At 41.7% G+C, this 24,531-nt stretch overlaps 1 protein-coding gene across 2 annotated transcripts; it reads left to right on the top strand.

Annotated features, from left to right (window-relative positions):
- Nucleotides 1–634: 634 nt before the first annotated feature.
- On the top strand, nt 635–24,326 carry rnf216 (ring finger protein 216). Of its 2 annotated transcripts, none has more exons than XM_084743922.1 (17): nt 635–767; nt 1,634–1,766; nt 3,732–3,862; nt 4,054–5,406; nt 5,533–5,609; nt 7,237–7,345; nt 8,010–8,171; nt 8,280–8,391; nt 9,571–9,704; nt 10,218–10,268; nt 11,298–11,435; nt 12,232–12,380; nt 12,735–12,813; nt 19,398–19,495; nt 21,838–22,060; nt 22,905–22,974; nt 23,395–24,326. In XM_084743922.1, exons 2-17 carry the CDS (start codon nt 1,700–1,702, stop codon nt 23,793–23,795), a joined length of 3,354 nt encoding a protein of 1,117 aa, XP_084600048.1. In that variant the 5' UTR covers nt 635–767; nt 1,634–1,699; the 3' UTR covers nt 23,796–24,326. The 2 variants fall into 2 exon arrangements, with proteins under 2 accessions (XP_084600048.1, XP_084600049.1); XM_084743923.1 differs by having other exon boundaries at nt 683–767; nt 1,552–1,766.
- The last annotated feature ends 205 nt before the right edge of the window (nt 24,327–24,531 follow it).

Raw genomic sequence — 24,531 nt, 5'->3', positions numbered from 1 at the left:
CTAAAACCTTTGTATTTGTTCAAAGTGAACTGTAAACACAATTTGTCATAATCTGGGTACTTTGTTGCACTTGAAAATATTAAATTATTAACCATTATTCATTTTCACTTCAATGAGTTTACTCATCAAGTTTTGAAAGACGTTTTTATAGTTTCTATAAATGATCGCAACATTTATAAATGATCTCAGTCGGAAAAACTTTATCACAGCTTAATAGTTCGGTTTGGGCTCAGAACGCAGCAATCTATTGTAGTAATTTGTCTTTTTATTTATCAAAACAAATTTCTTTTGTTTTCACTGCTTTACTATATTTTAAACCATATAGTGTTCCATCAAAATGCCCAGTTTCTATTTGGAATCGTTGTATTTGTTGTTTCTTTTCAGCCTATTTACATATGTGAATACAGTATTCCCCATATAAAATAAGACGATTTTTATTTTTTAAGAATCAATTTATTTTTTTCTTAAAAATATAAATCACTTTATCTAAATGAACATTTGCACCACTCGATGTTTTAGAGAAATACTCTATATGTAACCAAAATAATTTCATACATAGGCATTCATAAAATAAATAACAAATAGTCTGCTCTCGAGTTCATTAACATGAGGACTACATTTCCCGGAGGGCCACCGCCTGTACGTTCCAAAATGCATTGTACGCGTGACGTTGCTAGTGTTCTTGTTTTGGCAGTTTGTTTCGATATTCACGGATTGTCAGTCCACCAAGAAGGCGTTTTACACTGGTTATCCAACACGAAGCTGCGGTATGGAACATTTATGCACGTGTATTTTCCATATGTAGATCTTAGACGGTATACGGTTGTTTCAAAGCAATCTTATCGATATAAATCCCGACAGAAGTGAGCTAACTACCTAACCTACTAGCTAGCTAGCTAGCCAAGCTAATTAACATTAGCTTAGCTGAGAGCAGTGGTTTGTTCTGTATGTGTGCGGGCGGAAATGGTCGATTGTTTATTTGTTATTAACTACAGTATGTTGAACAGTAAGCTAATAATACAGTGTTTCGACGATTGTCAGGATGATTAATACAAAGCAAGTTCGTGTAGCTAGTATGGCATTATTGCCAGCTCTTCGTAGTGTTAGCGCCTGTCTGTGTGCTGTGTAACAACATGTAACATTTACATTGATTTCATGCCAGCTTTGATCAGATCTAGGGCAACTGGGGCTGGGTTAGCAAGTACGGATGGAGTGAATGCTTCAACATATCCTCGCAGGATCAAGTTGGCTAACAGTTCAGATCAGCTTTGAGTTACCTGACAGTTAGTTAATGTTATTTCTAAGTGGTGACACAAATCCCAACCTCTCAACCTTGCTTCTCATGCTTTAGTTCTCTGCTTCATTATATGCTTCCTCTATTAAGTTCTCTTTTGCTAACATGCTGGTTGAATTGGTCATTGGATAGTCGCAAATAGGGTTTGTTCCTTAGTAACTTTGGCTCATAGGATTATTCACGGTGACAGGGTGGAGGTCAACCCATGTTATTACATGCCATTGATTTTAAAGTGAAACCATTTGTCGAAATTCCAGGGGAATACCAGATTGAACTCCGTGTGTGTGTGTGTGTGTGTGTGTGTGTGTGTGTGTGTGTGTGTGTGTGTGTGTGGAGTAGATGGTTTTGATTGAGCAGTGAGTCTGTGTGTGGACTGATTCAGGGGCTGGTAAGTGTAGTTTCACGATGGCAGATGGAGGCAGCGATGATGATGTTATTCACCTGGCAAGCTTCAATGTTCACCGCAGCCAAGGTGAGACACACTTTCATTTCCTCACTCACAATCACATTCACATAAATGACTCAAACTTAACAAAACAATCACTCTCATTCTCTCACACTCAATATCAGAGGTTCAGTATGTCCCAGCAATCTGTTCTTGTTAGAGATGGGAATCGAACACTGGTTCCAAGTTGTTCAGATGATCAGAATCCCATGACTCCAAGCTCATTAGTTACCTTTATTGATGCTAGTGTGTTTTTCTGACACTTGTGTATGGCAATACAATGACGTTAAATTCATGTTTCTACAATGCAACAACTTGCAGCAGGAATGAGTCATGGGCATGGCAGAGAACATTTTAATTTTTCATTACTGTGTATAGACAGAGTTATTAAAAGAGTTGTGTTGGCAGTAGTGCTACAACCAGTGATTACTTTAATTTTCAATTACTCTATCAGTTGTTTTTTGTGATTAATGTATTAGTGTTCTGGTCTGTAAAATGTCAGAAAATAGTGAAAAGTGTAATTAAGATTAGTGTTTTCTAAAGCCAAAAATGTTGTCCTCAAATGTCTTGTTTTATCCGCAGTGAAAAGATGCTCAGTTTGCTTTCATAAAATTGGGGGAAAAAACAAGAAAATATTAAGATTTCAGGAAGTGAAAAATCTGACTTTTTTTTTCTTAAAAACTGACTCAGACTGATTAAGAAATTATCAAAATAGTTGCAGATTAATTTAATAATTGATTATTCATTGTAGCTTTAGTTGAAGATGGCGAAGACCTTTGCAGGCTTTTTTCCTCACAGAAAGCTATTTATGAATCAGGATGGGAAATGATAAGGAATCTGACCGATAATCAGATGGCATTGATCAATAAAGTCTTATTAATTCCCATCCCAAATTCTGTGCCAGTTTGTCACAAAGGGGTTATGATATTTATTGGCGTGACATTTTACAATGGGCTACCATTTGCACATGCAGTTTTACATTTTGATTGAGGCTGACACATTTTCTTTGTCATATTGCCTCTGGTATTACAACGCAGAGTGAATAAACTCAATCTTCTGTGCACTCTTCTCTCTCAGGATCTAAATTATTTGTAAATTAGGTTTGGGTCACAGACCTTGATTTGGGATATGTCTGCGACTGAATCTGGAGCCATTTGTTAGATATTGAAAATGTTTGTGACAGTAATGTTTAGAGCACATTGGTATATTTTTGTTGATGCAAACAAAAATTAAACAAGGCATAAATTTTGCATTCCAATCCAAAAGTCAGTTGATTCATGTCACAGTTTATTTTACAGGTTGTACAAAGGGCAGGTAGTGCTCTGTGAGACTTGTTGTTTACCTGTGGTTTCTCTCTCTCATACATGTGTACCAGAGTCTGACTGATTGGCTTATGTGCATATGTACACTTTTAGAATTGGCCTTAGACACTGGTTTATAAATGAGACCCCTGCTCTGTACATTTCTTTATTGCAGTTGTCAAAAAAATAATTTAAGAGTTAATTTAAATGTTGAATTGTATTTTAATGGCACCATTGTGTCATCATTTGATTATTTTAAATCTCATCAGTATTGGTGGTAGACTCAAAAATCTTGTATCAATTGGGCTATAAAACATGCATTCATATGTTGTACCTTGCCAGGAAGGAACATGGAACAACTCTAGTGGCCAATCACATCTCAATTTTTGAGGAAAAAAAAGAGTAAAATACTAAAATAACTAAAAGTCTGGCTGCCCAGTATACCTTTTCCCACTTCTTCAATCTGTTTTACTATGAATATTCTTATTGCTGGATGATATACATTATAACCAAGAATGTTTCTAGCCAACATAATAATCACATAAAAAAAATCAGTACTAAATGTAGTACTTAGTGGCTCATGCCAGGTTTTGTTTTTTATTTTTATTTTTCTTCTGTCACACACGCTGCATTTAAGACACATCATATAATTTCCTTGTACAATATTGATATTTCGCTGTGTGTGTTTTAGGCTCCCATGCTCGTAAGAGGGAGCTCATCACCATTTCTGATGACTCAGATGAAGAGCCTGTGACTCTGGTACCTGGCAGCCCTGTTTTAGTCCCAGACGATGCCGATGATGACGACATTAGCATACTGGAGGTGGCTGATCTTAAAGCTTTATTGTGCATAACAAACCAACTTATTGTTTGATTCTTTTCTGTTGCTTTATACACAAAAGGTAAATGTTTTGTTCTACAGTTGGTATAAAATCAACAGCTGTAGAACTTCAAACACCATTTGCATCTTTCATCCTTCAATTTGTCTCTTCTGCTTCTTGTGTTTTCCTGCAGCCACTAACTCCAGCACGCAGACATGTGATTCGCCCAGCAGCAAAATGGAGCGGGGCCTCGCACAACCTCATTGAAGTTGTAGGTCACAGTAGCGCAACTTCTGGGGTTTCCACAGGGGACCCCGGTTCTGCCCCCTCTACCTCCAGAGATGCCAAGGCCAACGCCTCTGCAGTAAGGCCAGCCATACGAAAAGCAGTACAGTTCAGCACACAGCCACAACATGACTCTTCATCACAGACACAGTCTCAGCCAAAAGTTAACACACACTCACATCAACAGGACGGTACATCAGCACATACACAAGTGGAGCTCAATGCAGTTTCTTCTGTCCAAACCCCGTCTACCTCCACAAATGCCATCACATCCATAGCACCTTTACAAGAACTTGTTCAGCCTCAGCCCAGCACATCTGGACTTGTGCAGCCAAAAACTGGCTCTTCAGCACATGTAACGGTGGAGCTCCAGGCGAGAACCCCCACCAGTGCCACACACCATTCTTCGTGTGCAGTAGCGAGTTCTTCTACAAAGACTCAAGAAAAGGCGAATACAAGTATAAGCACTCATTCTCAAGACAATCCTCAGGCCAGTACGTCAACTGCACAGTCTCACACACACATGCAGTCTCAGCCCGGTACATCCACACAGCTCCAGTCCAGTGGCTCCACCATCCTAAAGCCCACCCTCATCCAGGTGAAGGAGATGAAACTAGTTGTTCTTCCCCAGCAACCGAGCATCCAAGCCTCTGCTTTAATAACCCAACCCCAGCTACAGCTCCGGCCCCAGAACCTCCTGCAGCCTGTGATGGTCAATCGCATGCAGGGCAATCTTATTCAGATTGAACCACAGCCCCTGGCCCAGGCACCGGCCCAGCCTCCAGCCCAGGCCCCGGACCACCCTCTAGCCCAGGCCCCTCAGCCCCCTCAGGTGATACCAGTGATCCCCCCCGCAGTGCTAATAGCTGCAGCACCTGAGAGACTAGGACCTCCAGAGGCGGGTCATCGGATCATTCTGGGGAGCCAGGCACCTGGGGAGGCTGTTCACAACCTTCCGCCACAAGCTGACGCAGCCAGCGTGGCCCCACCGGCCCGCAGCCTCAACATCAGGGTGCCTGTGAACTCAAATCCTCCCGCTCCTCCAGCCGCCACAGCTTCAGTCCCCCACAACGGAATAGAGGCTCATCTCATTCTGGCTCCAGCTCCGAACCCAGAAAGGGTCAACCCAGCCCCCGGCCTGGTCGCAATCCCGCCTGCACCAGAGGACATTCCCCGAATAGAAGATGCGAGACCCGGTCCCTCTGCTCCACGAGACAGAGCGGAGCAGCAGCCCCTTGTTAGAACCCTTATCACTGGTGTTGTGAGTATCAAGAGCGCTCATAAGTGTGCCAGTAACAGGTTAAATTATTTTAGCTGCAGTGCTACTTCTCAGGTCCTCTGTTCTGACTGCATCCCACCTATTCAACTCTTTGTGTGTTCTCTACAGTTGGATCTATTCCCAGACGTCCAAGAAGCCTATGTAGCAGAACTGATCCAAAAGAATAATGTGAAAGACTTGAATGTGTAAGAAACGCCAGCCTTTTTTCTCCAGTTCTTCATATTGCAGTACAGGGCTGTACTGAGTACTTCAAAGATTCAAAGTTTCATTCATAATGTTGACATTTGAATGCAGCACAGTTTTTTTTTTGTCTTTTTTGCTTGTCTATTCATTCTGGAGACCATTTTTTCCCCTCCCAATACTGATACCTGAACGTTGCATATGGGCTGATTGGGAGTACTGATCTGAAACCAAAGTGTTCAAAATAAATAATCATCTCAGAGTTCAAAGCAGTCCAGTGAAGAGTCTTTTATGTTTTCCCCACAATCCAAAAACAGTTCACGCCAATCCAGTTCACAGTCACAAAAGAAAGACAACAAGATTCCCACAAAAACCAAATCAGGAAATTAAGATTGAAGCAACAGAATCTGTATTTGCAGTTCAGTAACAGTGATTATGTACATTATATACAGCAGTAATCACGGCACTGACAGTCAGTCAGTAAAAAAATCCACTGTTCCTGCTACTGACAGACTACAGAGACCTTCTGCTTGACAGTAACCTGACTTAGATAAAGCTGTCGTTTCTCTACTCCGCTGATCATAAAATTTAGCACAGAGAATGCTGCTGGGAAGGAGCGGGGCCTCGTTTTGTGTTGGGCGGTATTGGATCAGTACACATTTTTTTAGGCAGTATTGGAGGCACTTTCTGATAGTGGTATTGGTATGGGAACAACCCTAATTAATTGTTTAACCTGATAATTCTGCATAGATAAAGGATTAGGCTAGTTCTCTAAGTGAAGTGAATAGTGAAGTGTAAACAATTGTCAAGATGTTGTTGTCATAGAAACAAAACCCACATGCAGTGTTTGTTTCTCTCACTGCTCAAGCGCTTCACGCCCGTACCAGTACCTGATCTTTGTGTATCAAATATGACAGACATTCAAAGCTTCATCTGAAAACTTCAGTAAAAGCTTTGAATCTAAAGAAAAGATATTTGCTACAGCACTACAAGAGTTCTGACAAGTGATTTAACTTCTCAGGAAATTACGTGAATACCTGTTTGATTTTGAGCTAACTGTTGAGGGTAGTATGCATTTTTTTACAGGGACTAACTTGCACTCTGGAGCCCTTCAACACATGCTTTGATTTCTGCAGCACTTTTACAGCCCATTTATCAGCCTTTTCAGTATTTACGTTCAATATTTGACTGATTTGATCTCGTTGGTACACATTTCTTTTTAGTTCTGACATTTATTAAAACAAGATTTATTCAGGTATCAGAATTTCATGTTTAATATCATTTTGATCTAGAAGCAATGTTTTACTATAAGCAACGCTAATTTCTAGATTTGCTGTCTGGACTGTCTCATATAAAGTATTGCCCATGCTTAAAGACTGAATAATACGTAAGCCTAATTGTATATTGGTCATATAATCATAAATTGAATATATTGTATTATTATTATTATTATTATTATTATTATATTTTTCTCACAGAAAGCTGAAAGAATGATCGTCCCCAATCTGTATTCTTGAATTTGTTCTGTGTCAGTTGACAGGTATTCAGAGACCATTATACCTGTAACTGTGTGTTCTGTGTCTGTCTGTACAAGCTTGTTTACATGTAGCTCCACTGTGCTGTGTTTTTCAGTATCTGTAACCTGCTGTTGGAGAACCCGGAGTATCCAAGGACGGAGACTGCAGCAGCCACAGCAGCACCCACCAGCATCCTACTGGAGTCTGGAGACACCCAGACAGAGGTTTGTGTTAAATTTTGATACCAGTACCAAGTTTAATATCACCATACTCAATACCAAAATGATACTTGCGATTGAAACAATAAAGGTTTAATACTCAATACCTAATAGATCAGAAACAGAACATTCACAGGGTACATTAACACGGGACATTCAACACACTGCTGCTAAACCTTGAGACCCACAATTAAATCCTAACTCTTTCATTTTAGGTTGATCTGAATGAGGGCAAATTGCTGATCTATGGTTAGATTTTTTTGGTATCTGTCAAGAGATTATTGATCACATTTTTCTTGTGTTCTGTTGTTTATATTTATCGTTCTTTTCCCAAGCAAACTTCTGTACACAGGCACATAAATGAGGGCATAGAACAGGAAGGAACAATTTCACCTCAGGCTCTCTGACTTTTTCACGTACAACAGCAGACAGTGCACATACAGACACTCAGTCTCCCCTGGATTGAAACCTGATTACTCAGCTGTTCCTCCACCCTCCCTGCAATCAGAAAAAAGCCTCACATGTCAAAAAAAAGATAAAGAAAAAATTGAACGGTGTCATTTTTAAATTGTATTTTTGTTGACGACTCCTCGCCTGTGCATGAATCAGGTATCTCTTTGTCTGGGTAATGTCTTAATGCATCTGTTCTGTTTTTTGTTTTTTTTTTCAGATGACTGAGGACTTGTTTGACTTCACCAAACTGGGCACAGTGGGACCTGAGGCTGTGATGCAGGCTGCTGACTTGCTCATGGCGGATTTCAGGATGCTCAGTTGTCAGGACATCAAATGGGCCCTCAATGCTCTGAAGGGACACTATGCAATCACACGCAAGGTACTAGAGATGTTATAGTACACTATACATCTCAGGAATGCAATTTCAAATTATCTCAAATGTCTTACCCCCTTTTTACACATGTCACTTTAACCCCTGCTATTCCAGGCCTTATGTGAAGCTCTGAAGAAGTGGCAACATTCAGGCGACCCCTCAGGAAAGAGACGGCGGAGCAGAGCCTCCTCTGAGCGCTGCTACATTGATTTCCATTTTGAGCATGGTGAATAAACTTTCCATGTGCTATGGTCTATGTGTGACTGTGTGTGTATGTTAGGTACACATATTTGCAGTGCATGTAGGGTTTTCTTTTGTTCCTGCACACACTTAGGCACTGTGTCCACCAAAACATTTTTTTCCTGAGGCCAGCGAACTTTTTGAATTGTTTCCAATATGAATGCGACATATTTTTACTCCGCCACAAAGTAATAATATAATAATAATAATCTTTATTTATAGAGCACTTTTCAAAATTCACATTACAAAGTGCTTCACAAAGGCAACAAAGTAAAACAGACAGGATCAAGTGTCACACAACAACTCAAACAGGTTAAAATAAGATGGTACAGAGCAAGAATAGGAATGTAAAAACATTTTTAAGAAAAGCAGTGCACAACAGTTCAAGTTTAGATAAAATCAGGAAAGGCTCTCCGATAAAGGTATGTCTTAAGAAGAGATTTAAAGGAGATCACTGACTCGGCTGTCTCGGCTGTCCTAACAAAGCATGATGAGACGCTGAGCTACCAAATAGGCTACCACAAACTGTGTCCTGCTCGCACTCCTTAAACCAGGCTCTGTGCAACTTCACATCTTTTACCAAACAAAAGTGTTTCCTTGCCGAAAAAATCTTTTGAATACAAGCAGGCTGGTGGGTCTGACCTCCTTCCCCACAACCTGCAGCCTTCCCCTATCCAGGACAAGGATCAGAGCAAGTAGGCTACTGTATCTTGTGCCACCATTTTTACATTCAGTATTTCTTGATAACACAAACTATCAGGGAAATGAGATACTTGCAAAACATAAATTAACTTTTTTCCACAGATATTACATATCATGGCAACCAGAGCTCAGCTGAAATAATGCTGCACCTCCAAAACCTTCTCATGCACTCCCAGTTGGGAGTTTTCAGAGAAGTGCCTGCCGTGCGCTGGGGAAAAAACACTTTGGTGGATACAAGGCTTTAGAAATAATTTTTTAACAAGCCAGTACTTGCGGAAAATGCCTTACTGCTTTTCTTTCATTGGCATAAGCTTCAGTTTGACTACAGATTTGCAGGTGCATCATGGAAAGACCTTTTCAATACTTTTTTTTGTTTCTGGACAGAAGTGACTGAAAAGCTGTTATAGTTTTAAAAACCGCTGCTACCAGCTGACTCACTCACGTGGTTCCCTCTGTCCACCAGGCTCAGTGAAGTTTGACAAGAGGATGTATTTCTTGGAAAACGACCGTCGTTACTGCAGGACGTACAACAATCTGGAAGCTTCTGTGCAGAAAGAGCTTTCATTCTATCAGCAGAAGGCCAAGGAATGGGCAGAGGTACACACTCAAGACACAAATAAAATATAACTAAAATAAAAAACAAAATAAACCAACATCATCAACATCATCACTTTACTGTAATGCAGCCTTTAAAACCAGGAAAAGACTACACGTATGCCATGTCATGTCATAAAGGTATTCAAAATCAAAAAATACTATATCTAATCTCATATGATGTCAGTATATTGTGCAGCTACACATAACTATACAGTGGTACAGTTTACATAACACTAAACTTATACAACACATTATACTTAGAGTACGGGTAACGCAGTGCGTTTCATTTAAGGTGAATAAAGTGCCCATGAGCTATTCAGATTCCAATCGCACCCACATGATTGGTTTACTGGTAAGGCTATGAATGAGCTAGAGGTCTTGTACACTTTGGCTGTCACAGGACAGGAGCTCAGTTCTTGGGAGTCGCATTGTAAGGTCTTTGTCCGCTAAGGTAGAGAAGTCTTTATCTTGTGCTAATGCAATATCTGGTTGTCACCCCCTTTCTCTCTCCAGCATGAGGACTTCCTCTTGGCTCTGAAAGTCAATGAAGATGAATACAAGAAGGTAAGAGTCACACATACCTCAGCCACACTGATGAAACCTTAACAAAGGCGCATACTAAGTGTGGTCATCATAATGAAAAAATCTGGCCTCTCAGTGGGTCATTTGACTAAACCTTGTAGTTATTTTGCATCTAAGTGGTTAAGGTATGTTTCAATATTGTTGTGTGAACTTACAAGATAGATTTGGTATTACATGATAGATTTAACGGACCACACATCCATTGCCTTATTCAGGATGGTACTGGTTAGTCAGTCACAGTTACACTAAGAGTCATTATTGGAAACATTTTAAAATAGATCCCCCAGTATTTCCATCAAAGTGAAAATGCTGAGTGTGCTTGGTTTTCTTAAAATTTTTTCAGTTCCTAAGAAACAGTTTACTCTGTTGTAGACTAGAAATGCACCAGCTTATGTGCTGACTGTGTTAACTAGCGTACTGCTGTTCACATGCTAAAATCTCACCTCCAGTTCTTTCTGTAATATAACCACCTAGTGTTGACTGCATCTCTCCAAACATTTTCTCAACCAGACTTGTTTAACCTCTGCTTTTGTTTGTTTTAACTGCAAAGCATCACTACAGCAAGTTGTAGCACCATGTCAGTCTCCATTCTGTTTATATGTGCTTCCCCATGAGATCTCATCAGATATTGCTCCCTCTGGTACAAATATCCTTGTGTCCTGTATTGTTTGTTATTATGGGCCTTTATTTTCAAATCCCGAAAATGGGTTTGGGATTTTAAAGTTCCTGAAATCTGAGCTTTAGGGAAAGAAGAGACAGAGAGGAGAATTTAAGTTTCCATTTAAGAGAAGTTACAGTTCTTAGAGAAAAAAAATCTGAATCAGCCAAAATTGTAATCAGCAGTTCAGACCAAAAAAAAAAAAAGAAAAAGGAAATTGGAATCAGCCCAGAAAATTGCAGTCATTGCATCATTAGATTTTTGTAAGTTAATTTTATTCCTTAGTTATTTTTTTATTATGATCAGGCTCTCTGAACTTCATAAAACATATCTTTGTATGATTCTTTCTGCAGGACGGCCAGCTGATTGAGTGTGGCTGCTGCTACGGGGAGTTCGCGTTCGAGAAGATGACACAGTGTTCAGACGGCCACCTGTTCTGTAAAGAGTGCCTGGTCAAATACGCTCAGGAGGCAGTATTTGGCTCCGGAAAGGTATGGGCAGAGACACACATACACACACACATAGTTTTTCCTCACATTTGAAATGCGTTGTCGCGTAACAATAAATGACTATTTGCATAAAAACCAATGTCATCATTAAGTTGTACTGCCAACTTCTTTTTCTTCTGTTAAGGCTGATTTTCTGCTACTTGTATTCAGAAAACTTGCAGATTTTGGAAGAAGCTTTAGTTTCTAAAAGGTCAATTTCCCCTCTTCAAACTTGCAGCACACACTATGTCTGCTTTTGTTAACATTGCATGATAGTACAGTTAAAAGTGATTTGAAAAGACTGCCGATATGATTCAGGTTTCAAGTAGATTCAAACAGACATCTTTTCAAGTCTCCGCAGGCTGATTTTTATACTGCACTGAAATGAGACAAACCACATTTATTTATCTGTAACACTATGTTGTGGAAGGAATGATGTAATGTAAAAGATTTAAACATGTAGTAAAACATGCCTTGTAAAATACCCAGTTGTCAGTTTTTTAGGTACATCTGTATAATTTAATACAATCCAATAAAACAGCTCAGTCCCTCTCTGGTGCTGGTTCATCTTCATGAGGCTGTTGTTTATGGCATTTTTTTATTGGACTGAATTATAATAAATGGTGTTTTTAATTGGTTTGCCTACCTCCATTTACATACATTAGATTGGACCATTAATAATGTGGTAATAATGTGTCTGTATCTGTATGCTGAGTGTTGGCTGAGGGTTCTTGTGAAATGTACCTGTGCATTTGTACTTGTACTTGCATGTATGCTAATGTGTGTGCTTGCGTTGCAGTCGGAGCTGAGCTGCATGGAGGGGGGCTGCCCCTGCTCGTACCCAGTGTGTGAGCTGGAGAAGGTCCTACCAGAGAACATACTCTGTAAATATTATGAGAGGCAGGCAGAGGAGGCGGTCGCTGCCACCTGTGCTGATGAACTTGTGCGGTAAGTTGCATAATGTTTTCATTTGTTTTGCACAGCATCCCTAATTTTTGGAAGTTGGGCTTGTATTCTGGCTGCTTTTTTCAGCTTGATTAGCAAATCTTCCTGGATCCGTGTGGTGAAGGTTTTTCATATCCATGTCAGGCTTTTATTGCACGTTGAACATACAGTCCAGTCAGCATGGCTGCCTGTTAATTCATGGTCTAAAGGAGGTCTGTACACACATTAGAGACCTGAAATAATGCCTCTCTGCTTGCTCACAGTGGGATTCCTCCGCCTGAGTTTTCTGTGTCTCATGTACAGCGTCACACATTTCCTCTCTCTGTCACTCATTGACCATCCTTCCTGTCTTTTCAGGTGTCCGTTTTGCAACTTCCCAGCCTTGTTGGACAAAGACATGTCTCTGTTTAGCTGTCCCAACCCTCGGTGCCGCAAGGTCAGTCCAACTCTGTATTTATTTAGTTCATCTAACACATTCAGGTTGTAGGAAAGTTAGGCTGTTGTATTGCTGCTGTTCTTCCTGTTCACAGTGAGTATGTTCAGTCAAATATAGGTAACGCTTTGGCTCCTGCACACTATATGTATCCTCTGTTGTACGGTATGATATAAGTCTGATATACATGATTCCATCAGAGAGACTGAAGCTAGATTTGACTTCAAGAGGAGACGATCATGAATAACTCAGCCTGTTGTGACAGTAAAACTTGAAAGCTCTTGCGTGCAGCGTCCATCTGAGCATAAATCATCTAAGTGCAACCTGGGCATGAGACGGAGATCAAAATCAGGGAGAAAGGAAAGATTGATAAATAGTTTCACGGACGCGATGAAATGGTTCCATCTGGTGAGGTCGCCACCTCTGTCTCCCTCTCTGTTTATCTCTGGGCCTCCTCCCTCTGTCTGAGGAATGCAGCAGGAGGCGTCGCTTTGTGTCTGCCAAGGCTGTCACATGGATTCCAGTCTAAAATCTACATTATTTGGCAGAAAGACACACACGCACACCTATAATCATATTCTCACTCTCACTATACAAACAAAAGGCCTCCCTTCTTTCTCTTTGTGCATCTTTGTCTTTTTGTTTTGGTTCTTGTGTCTCAGACTCACTCCTGCCACACCACAATCTCTTTGTGACTCAACACAAATAACACACACACACACACACTCTCACATTCCTACTATAACTGCATTCCTGGAATGGGGGGGTGGGGGGTTTGTGTAAACACTCCCGACATAATAAATGTGTATATTTGTCGTATGGCACCATGGCATCAAGTCCTCCAATAACATTTTGTAGATCACACCAACTGATCTGTTATTTGAAAACAAAAAAAAAAAGAAAACAGATGAATCAGTAATGAAAATAATTCTTAGTTACATTGCAGCCCTTTTTTACACTTTCCAACGCCAGTTTCAGTAATGGGACTGTGAATCATCAAACATCTGTTTTTGCTGGCTTTAAATGGGACTCAGAGCAGTGCAGACACCATACTGAGACAATAAGAAATACAGTCATCTGTGTTTAAAGGTCCTCAGCAGGAACTGGCTAGTGTATTACTGCATATTTGTTGTATTACAGGGCCTTTCCACAGAATCCTTACCCAGGCGTACCAAGATCCTTTTTCTGGAGAGAAACTTACATTTCGACCGGAGGGTCCAAGTACTTAGATTAGTTCCTGTTCAGTAGTTCCAGGTGGTAGCTTAGGAACTACAGGGACATAGTTTGCAGGGTCATGGAAACAACCCTTTTCTGTTGGTAAACATTATGATGTTTTTTAGGTGGAAGCAAAGCAATTCCCTAAACATGTCAGCTAACACCAGCTAGCAAGTTTTGTTGGTCTGTTTCTTAACAATGGTTGAAGAAAATACAAACTCTGCTGAATATGTAAGGTCTCTCACTCTCCAGGGCCACTAGTGTTACTTGAAAAAGTTAACATAAACCAGAGGGACCAAACTGACTGACCCATACACACTCACTTAATGGATGGACAAGCTTTTTACTATCATGGGCAGGGCGATTAGATGAATCTATTGGTTATTTAATTTTGTTAATTTAATGGTCTGCACAAATGACAGGCACTGCTCTGCATCACATTCAGCAGCACAGTACGCACGATTGAGCCGGAGGATGAGTAGAGCTAAATAGTCTGTAGAGCCAGACTGTTTTCACATGCAACAGACTGATTTAAGAATTTAGGTCGACCATACAAGAGTTGCTGATTGTTAAAACACTGGAAAGACCAACTGACAGTTGTGGACAGTTTGCATGAAGTGTCTGTTACAGACTTAACAATTTAAGTTTTTCTTAGTTCAGTAAAAGAGAGAAACTTGAATTCAGAAGGAAATCAGACGGTGCTGGTATCCATCTTCAGTTGCTGACACTCAGCCATCATCCCCAAAACTCAAGAAGTAGCTTAGTTTAGAAACACAAGCATGACACGTGTTTATCCTATTGATTGAGCTGTAAGGAACATACAGCCGAGTCTTTGATTGTTGTTGTTGCCCTGGTCAGTCATTTTATTTTTATCCTGGTTCCTCTGGCTACACAGTAGTCCTCTTTTTCTTTTTCTTTTTTTTTTTTAAACTAATGTCTTTGGTGTGGCTTCTCTATTAACAGCTACCGTATATTGTGAGGCCGTCCTGTCTCAATAATATTCTCAAATAGGTTTCACATTGTCATTTCAGTCAGTGCCTGAAAAGCAACATGGCCCTAAATGAAATCTTACAAACCTCTGCACTTACAAAATGTAGAAATCAAATTGCTGTTCAGTGTATTGACCTGTAGGTGGAGCTAGAGATTCACAGTGGCTGCCCTGCAGTGTGACTGCACAGCTGCACCTCATTACATACTCACACACACCCAAAGATACAAAAAAGTTCAACATGCTCCAGATATCTGCTGCTCTGATCCTTTCCTGAATATGAGTGTGTAGATTTAGGTCAACTGTTATAAGACAAATATTATACTCACCGGTCTAAATTGGACACTTAAGCTATGAAGGGAACAGTGCTCACGCTCTGTTTTTTTGCTAAGTAAGTGAAGTTCTAGCGAAACACAACTTGCTTCCTCTTTAATGTTAGTAAGAATCAAGATGTGAGTGTGAGTGTGAGGCTGCTGTTTCCCCTCTCTGTGGTGGAAACCCCCTCGCAAACAGAATCTGATTATTACACAAACAGATGATCTTTACTACATGTTTTGTTTTTTTAAATATACTTTTGTCCTGCTCCCCGGCAGCCATCAGCACAGTTGAAGATGGTCATTGTACAGTCGGCCCTGCAGCCTGCTCAGTCTACGAGCAGGGAGGGGCTTCATTATGTAACTGACACACTTCCATATGCCCGCCTGCCTTCTCCCACACCGTCGCTTCATTGGCTGGCTGCATCATCCACTCCCCTCATACTGGTTTTTTACTGGTTGGACACACTTCCTCCGCCATTTCAAATGTGGTTCAGATCAAGTTTGACCCAGATTCTCCTCCCTCTCTTTTCCCTTCTCCTGCTCCCCTCCCCTGGCTCTGTCTGACCTACACACATGCACATACACACACACTCATAGATGCACACAAGCAGCACTAATGTATTCCACATGTGGTTATGAGGACATTTGGACAGGCCTGTGTGTGATTACTTCATGAAAGTAGAGGAATATAAAATGTAGGCCACTGGAAGGCTGTCACAGTGCAAACAAGAGCTTTGTGTGTGTGTGTGTGTGTGTGTGTGTGTGTGTGTGTGTGTGTGTGTGTGTGTGTGTGTGTGTGTGTGTGTGTGTGTGTGTGTGTGTGTGTGTTTGTGCGTGTATTGGACTGTGAGTGTGTGTTGCACCAGTTGGCACCTCATGCATTTTCACATGCTGCATTGTCTCATCTTTATAAAAGCTAAATATTGTATAACATCATGCTGTCTACTGTCATGTTCATCTCTTCTCTCCTTCCCTGCCCTTTACTCTGCGCTCAGACTTGATTGCAGTAAAAGCCACCTCCCCACCAAAAAACACACACATACACACACACACACACACACACACACAAGCTCAATGCAGACCCCCAATCAGAAGCTCTGTAAGCTGCTTGCACTGCCTTATAAGGGCTGCTGCAGCCTGCATCGTGAGAGAGGAGATAGAAAAAGAGAGAGATCCACAGGAGGAGAGGCAAGGTATGAATGAAGATGGAGGGAGGAGATGCAGGGCAGGAGGGGAGGAAGGAGGGTAGGACCCAAGGAAGAGGAGTGCAGTGAATTGAGGTGGAGGACAAGTTAGAGCAGGATGGGGAAGAAGGCAGATGGGAGGAGTGACTGTAGAGACTGGAGTAAAACAGCTGACCTGGCAGTGTTGCCAGATTTGGCAGTTTTCTGGTTAAAATGGGCCTGGCTGTGAGATCAGGATTTTGTCTGGTTCACCATGAGTTGGGCTGTTTTTAAAAGGAGCAATATGTAACAATTGTGCATGTAAAAATTAGAACAGCAGTCCAGTCAGTTTTTTGTGTAAAAAAAAAAAAAGCCCACTGCTCTGAAAATACACACTCTGGAGTTGAAGTTCAGTGACTGTCTTGCTGCCTGCCAGACTCCATTATCATATTCTTCAATTTAACTATTATTAACATCAACTCCTTATAAAAGATTATTAATGAATTCTCACAACACATGAATGGATACTTGTGATTTTCATAAAATTACAATTAATTATGCAACCCTAATCTACATGAAAGGCTCCTATCTGTGTCCTAACACTTCAGTTGTTGTTTTAGTTTTATGTCACATTGAAAATTAATTTCTATTGTTTATTATAGATAATTAGTTGTTTTTAAACCAGTTTGGGTAGATTTTGAACAGTTACTAGATTAGAAAACATCAAACCAATCTGGCAACACTTAACACATGCACTGTTTCCTGGTGCTCACAGTGCTGTCATTTGCGCATTATAAAGTTGTGTGTGCGTGTGTTTATAACTTTTGTCACATTTCAACTACTTGAATTAGTCATTGCAGTGGTGCAGGGAAGACACGCCCCCATGCAAGTGTCCACGTCACCGGCTGTATTTTTAGCTGCACTATAAGAACTCAGGTGTGTTCCTGCTTTTCAAAACAGCTTTTCAAATGGCTCTCCGACACACACACACACCCCGTCACACTCTCTTATGCTGTCCCTCTTCCTCGTCTGGAAGTTACCACTAGGGGGCGATCTCTTACCACTTTGCCTTCGGTCCTCCTCTCCTCCTCACTCTTGGCCTCTCTGTCTTTGTGTGATCCAGCTTTTTCTTGACACTTAAGTCCAGTTCAGCACCTCTGGGCTGGCACGTCACCCCCCCGTCCTCCTGCTCCTCTAAACACCCTAATTTTACTGAAATCATAGAGCAGAGTGTGTTTTCTCATTATACTTTGTTTCTTGACTGTGTTATCATGCTTCTGTCTGCTTGGACACTCCCTCTTAAATCAGAAACACCACAAAAATGTGGACACAGTTGATCCGCTTTTCATCTGTTACGTGTTGGAGAAGGGTTTTTCCTTTGCTCAAAGCTACTAAACTGGCTCCATGATTTGACTTTGGAGAGTCTCTCGTGTTTCCATCCAAACCAAATGCCAACAAAAACTCCAGTCCAGTTCCCCACCCTCTGGCTGACCTTGCACACACACACACACACACACACACACACACACACACACACACACACACACACACACACACACACAGCGGTCTCAGTGAATATTCTGAGAGCTACAAGCCTGTGATAGCTGAAGCACACAACAAAATAACACACAGTGACTGAAGGGTGTGTAAAGAGGTCACTAGACAAGCAGAGGGTGTGTTTCTAACCCAATGTGGGGTTTCCTTCTGAGGTTGAGGAGGTCGCCGTGGAGATATGGATCATACCGTGCTGCATCAGCTGTCACATGCCACACTCTTCAATATTAGATGAGCTGGTTCAAATATTCATGGTGACACCACTTAGCTAAGGGTTAGCAAGGGAGGCAACCCCGTGCTTCTGTGTGTGTCTTTGTGTGTGCGGTGATGCCGTCCATCCTGCGCGTCCTTTAGCTGAACGTCTCTAGCTGACATGTCGAAGGAGGCTGGGGGTTGGATGGAGGATGGAGTTGCTGTTTCTAGGCAACCGAGCAGTCAGCGACGAGCAAATCGCACTCTTGCTGCAGTCACAGACACATTTGCAGGGAGAGCCACACCTAGCTGTGTCTGTGAAAGTCCAAGTCCCTGCAGTGGTAGCACCAGCAGCATATAGAGCAGACGCTGTGGAGGAATATCCTGTCTGCAGCGTTGCTCTTATTCAGCAGTAACTGGGATCATGTCAGAGGAGGAGTAGTGATGGATGGATGTGGAAGTGCAGGATCTCTGTGGTGTGAGATGACAGATTAAAGGTCCAGTGTGTAAGATTTACAGGGATTTATTGCCAGAATATGGCAGAAATGTAACAAAATATTAATAAGTATGTTTTCGTTAGTGTATAATCATCTGAAAATAAGAATTGTTGTGTTTCCATTACCTTTGAATGAACTGTTAATATCTGCAGAGGGGGTGGATCCTCTTCTATGGAAGCCACCATGTTGCTCCATCATGTAGAGCCTGATCAAGATAACTATCACAGCTATATTGTTTATATTGGTATCAGCATATATGTTGTCCTTTAAGTGCTGATATTAAAACTTTTTAGCTTTATAAGCTAAAAAAATATACACCAATGTAGCTGCAATGCCAGTATCGGTCAGCCGATATATCAGTTGGGCACTAGTTTGTTCAGTAGCCCAGAATGGACCAAAATACCAAACACCGGCTCTAGAAAAGTTGCGTTTGTCATGAGTTTCATGGCCACCGTAATTTCACCTAAACACTTTGAAGAGAGTGAGGTGAGGTGACGTGTTTGCAGTCTGCGAGTTTCTCACCACTATATGCCACTAAATTCTTCAGAATGATCCTTTTAAGAAACATTGCGTGTCCAGAATCTGATGAAACAATCCACACTTTTGCCCCCTCAGTCTCTCATTACTTTTTGTCTCCTTCCGTTCTTGTCTTTTTCTTCAGGAGAGCTGCAGGAAGTGCCACGTCCAGTGGAAGCAGCACGTGGGGAAGACGTGCGAGCAGGTCCTGGAGAGGGACGAGATCCGCATGAGGGTGCTCTTGTAAGTGGTCCTACTGAAACAAACGGCTTCATCAGACCCATTTATCAACACACCACCACTTACTGAGCCATCCACACTAATGATCTGTAGAGGGCAGATAATCTCTCATATACATGCTTTTATGTCCTTTTCTTTGTGGCTATTTTTGGGGGGCTGGAAATCAGAATAAACACTGAAGTAGTGCTGATATCAGAAAAACAAAATGAAATTTATGCTGCTAAAATAAATTTAATTTTAAATAACACCAACCAGCCCCATACTAATCATCAGGAATTTTACTGCAGTGTTTTTGTGAAACCAGTCATTGTTTCATATCTAATCATGATCTGTGGAGGGCAGCATTCACATTTTATGTAAACACTCTACTTGACAAAGAACACATTCAAATATGGTAAAGGTCCAACAACAGTACTCCCAATTATCCTGAGTGTTTTGACACATTTTGACTCTTCAAGGACATCTCTGGTTTCTCGCTGTCCCCTATGCTCCTTCTCACTTGGAGAGGATGCTGGGTAAACAGCTCAGTTTCCCGGACAACATGCCAGGAAGTAGAGAGGCCGGCTGCTTCCTGTGGTCCAGCCGGCCCACAGGCAGTACTTCCTGTTTTGAGCCATTCACAGATCCTCCTGCTTCCTGGTGCTGAAAGAGACAGGACGTGTCCTGGTGGAGGGATCAGTGGAGCAGGTCTGACCTGATGATTCTAACAGGACACAAGTGGAAGAATCACAACAACAACACTAGTTCACTCACCAACACTGACTCCAAACCACAAACTTATTTTTATGGACAATCTTTTTCATCCTGGTTGGATCGAAGGTCAGAATGTCTAAAAATATAAAGTATGTGTATCCAAGCTTCCCAGAGCATAAACATCTCAAAAAGATTAGTAATTCAATTAATATACTGTACAGTGAAAACTCAGAAGTACATCCATCTCACATGTCAAAAATATGTGCTCAGATGTAAGCCACGTGACAGGAACATTCTCAAAGAAAACCTGAATGCATATTAACCGAAAAGTCTAAATATATTTTTCTGTTAACATATACTAACATAAATGCATGTTTGGTCAACAGTGTGGACTGCTATCATCAAGAAGCTCTATCTAAAATATATCCAAAAATATTTTATTTCATGCTTTTGGCCTCTTGGTGTCTCAGTCTGAAGGGTTAAGATGTAAGCAAGCATTTTCCACCTTGCTGTTCTGTATAAAAGTTATGGACACGGGGTGGGTGTGCAGGAGGGGCGGCGGCGCCTCTCTGGTCAGTTTTTGGAGGTACATCACACAAGATGTGATGATCTGTCTCTTACTCCCTTCCGTCTACAGTGTTTCCCTGCCTATCTAACGCAAAGGTATTTTTGACCGGCGCCTTTGTTGAAATTTCCGTTAAAACTGTGCCTTTTATCAGCAACTGCTTTGATGCACTCGTACCGAGCGCACGCAACGCACAGCACTCGAGTGTGGAGGAACATGTTCACAACTTCTGTAAGGTAATCGTGCGGCAGATAAATGCGTGTTTGTAACGAAAGCTAAATTAGCTTAAATTACAGAATTAAATATTACAGGACATTTAATCTCAGTAGCCACTTTTTTGAGTGCTGGTACTTTACAGATCATTTAGAAAACAAGATGCACATCGGTGTGGATATTTTCCCTGATAAATAGATCAAAAGCTGTTAACTGCTGTGCTTTTATCCTGCTGCAAGTACTTGGTCACACTGTCAGTCCCACAGTAACGAGCCCTAAATCATGACTGTAGAAGACGCCTCCTTGTCATCTTGTCTTTACCTGATTTGAAGTACTGCATACATTTCTGTCAGTCAGTGGTTTGATTTCCCCACATTTGTCCTGATGCACTGATGATGATTTTTTTTTTCAAAACAAACAAAACTAAAGCATTACAATATTCTCATTTTCAAGTACTGAGCAAACATCTTAGTCGGTGAGTTTCAAGGTATTTCATAAAATGTCCCCATATTTTAAAAATGTCCAACTGTAGGTGTCTCTGTGCCCTTTGAAGCAGTTGTTCACACATTTTTTATTGTATTTAAGTTTTTTATTTCTTATTTTTATTAATATATTTATGGGAAATTCATGATTTTATTTCAGTATCTAGCTCTGTTCTTGTTTGTCCTTTTTCTGTCCATTTTTTTCCCTTTTCTCTCCTCAAGTTGCAAAAAAAACCAAAAAGTTAAATTGTTTTTTTTTGATTGAAAGTGTTTTTTGTTTTTTGCCACACCCATTCTCCAGCCTTTGCCACCTTTGTTTCAAAAGAATCTTGCGGAAACCCCGACTCTTCATCCATTTTTTAAACTGTCTGTCCATGTTCCCTGTGCCGCAGTGAGGAGCGCATGACAGCGGCTCGGGTGAGGAAGTGCGTCAAATGCGGGACGGGCCTGGTCAAGTCGGAGGGCTGCAACCGGATGTCGTGCCGCTGCGGCAGCTTCATGTGCTACCTCTGCAGAGAGCCCATCACTGGCTACAACCACTTCTGCCAGCATGCCCGCTCACCTGGCGCTCCCTGCCGCCACTGCCGCAAGTGCTCCCTCTGGACCGACCCCACGGTAATCTCTCAGACGTGTTAACTAGACACGTTTTCCTTTCCTCTTGGTTGGCCCTGGACTGATTTGATTGTACCTCTGACTTGTGTGTTGTCAGATTTATTTTCAAAGTGTCTGGTCATTTAGCCACAAACCTCAGCCAGTGCACGTCCAGTGTCAGTGTCCGTCTGTGCTCCTCTTCACACTCGTAAACATACTGACAGTCTCTCCCTGCACTTTGACCCTGGCCACCTGACTCCATGGTAGCCCACAGTGTCCTGGACACAGCATCACTGGCAACCAGGAGCAACAATTAATCCCCGAGCAGTTAATGAGCTGGAGCTGCTCCAGACGCTCTAGAGAGGCACCAGAGCTGGCCAAGAGCTGGTCCTGAAGGCACTGCCAAGAAATGGATAAATACTGGTAACCAGAGGGCCATCGGAGGCTTGGAGAATGGGGCCACCTTCCTTTTTATCTTTATTTAACAATTTTCCTTTACACGGTTCACTAAGCTTTATGTTCACTTAAAGAGAATTAGAGAAACACACGGTCACTTGTATAACATTGGTCAGTTTAGACTATACCACCCTCCCAACACAGTAGCTCTCATCTGTCTGGAAACAGTTTTCTCCAGACTCAGACACAACAGCCCTGCAGCTACACGGGCACTCTGCTCACTGAAGCTTGAGTTATAGCTATGCATTACAAAGGTTAAAGCGTAGCAAGTGAGGCTACGCTTGTAGCTGCCATAAGCTACGCCTGTATGGTTGCAGAAGGAATCACAGCGTACATATGTATTTACCACTGCACGTAAGGATGGCTCTGTTTTGACTGGAAACTAACAAGTTCTCTCTCTGTGTTTCTGCAGCAAGATGACGAGCGAATCATTCAGGAGATCCAGAAGGAAGGCGAGGCCGAGCTGAATAAGAAGTCCGCAGGTCTGAGCTGTCACTATGTTTTACATGAACATTAAATTATTATTCAGTATTTCTCTCCAGTTCGTCATCTTTTCTAGTTTTATTTAGACTGACTGTCTGGTGAATTATGTTCCCCAGCAGGGAGACATTACGCTGCAGCAACATTAGTCTTCCTCTCTGCTGCTTCCTCTTTGTCTTTTTAACCTTTATTTATCCAGTCAAGTTTGCTGTTTACAGCATCAAGCGGCAGCAGTTGCAGGGGTGTTTCCTGTGTTTGGTTTGTATCAATGTGTTTGTGTAAAGTGTGTAAGGCCGGCGAGGGCGTACCAGGGTTACATTCAAACCTCCAGGGAACTATAACAACATGTACTACAAAACCGGACAGGAAGATCAGACAAGACTGGAGCTTAATCCATAACTTCCTTCTTTTCCTCGTGTCAGATAATTCAGGGAAGAGGGTCGGCCCGCCTCCAGAGCCCATCACGGACGCCAAGCGACCACGAGTGGGTCCACCCCCCGAAAACCCACCGAACCCCAACCCCCTAGCACCTCCTCACCCACAGGCAGTGCAGGCTCCCCTTTTTGTGCCTCCACGCGCCCGCTACCCGCCAGCTCCACCCCAGGGCAGGATGTACCACCAAGTGATCATTCCCCGGCTGCCCCCGGCACCCTACGTGCCCCCCCTGCAGCACCTGCCTCCCCTGAACAATAATAACAACAACAACAACAACCACCATCACCACCACCACAACCCTCCCGTTAACCCTCATCACCACAACATGGATGTCATGGACCTGCCCATGCACTACGGACCCCCACACCGCTACTATAGACGCTTCTAACACACACTCCTCAGACACACACACACACACACACATACACACACACACATGTCCTCACTCGCTACAGACATACATTTCATTTCAGTGCTGTTTTTGAGATCTGATGTTTTTCGTCCCTTTCAGAGTGCATCATCTTTCTCTGTTCCTTCTCTCCGTCTGTTTTCACAGCTCATGTACGCTCACGCAGGTCTCTGACTCATTCTTTTGTGTCTATGATGATAAAACACACTGAAATGATAAGTGTGTCTGTAGAAAGACACGTTCGGACACTTTGCCTTCTCCCGCTGAACCTGGGACTTCAATAAAGAGGTGGATCCCCGCGTTACGTGTTCCTTTTTTTTTTCATCTTTTTCTGTTTGAATACTGAGGATGAACTGATGAATGGTATAGAATCTTGAGACAATTTATTTCCAGTTTATACAGATATTTTTGACTACATAATTGAAAAAAACAGTTAGCATTCCCTTCTGTATCTTTTATGTAATGTGTGCAACCACACAATTTTCTAATAAAGATTTCTGTTCACATTTCCTTGAGTTTCTGCCTCATATGAGTTTTAAAGGAGAAATCTGTAAAAAATGTTCTGTAATACATCACACAATGATCATGATATGATAAATTTGATTATATTGTTATACCATACTGACAGGTAGAGCCCTCACTTTGCTTGATCAGAAGAAAAAGTGTCCTAGCTTTACATTGATAGACAGTTGACAGTTATAAACAGTTGAACAGC

The sequence above is a fragment of the Lutjanus erythropterus genome, chromosome 19 (genome assembly GCF_056507025.1).
Source record: "Lutjanus erythropterus isolate fLutEry1 chromosome 19, fLutEry1.hap2, whole genome shotgun sequence".
NCBI lineage: Eukaryota > Metazoa > Chordata > Actinopteri > Lutjaniformes > Lutjanidae > Lutjanus > Lutjanus erythropterus.
Note: the sequence above shows the minus strand (reverse complement) of the source record. Positions and strands in the feature narration are given on the sequence as shown.

Bases quoted from the DNA above. Each gene is read 5' to 3' on its own strand.
- rnf216 (XM_084743922.1), top strand. From the start codon at position 1,700: ATGGCAGATGGAGGCAGCGATGATGATGTTATTCACCTGGCAAGCTTC. The intron at 5,407-5,532 runs GTGAGTATCAAG...TGTTCTCTACAG, and splicing joins GAACCCTTATCACTGGTGTT to TTGGATCTATTCCCAGACGT. The intron at 9,705-10,217 runs GTACACACTCAA...TTCTCTCTCCAG, and splicing joins AGGCCAAGGAATGGGCAGAG to CATGAGGACTTCCTCTTGGC.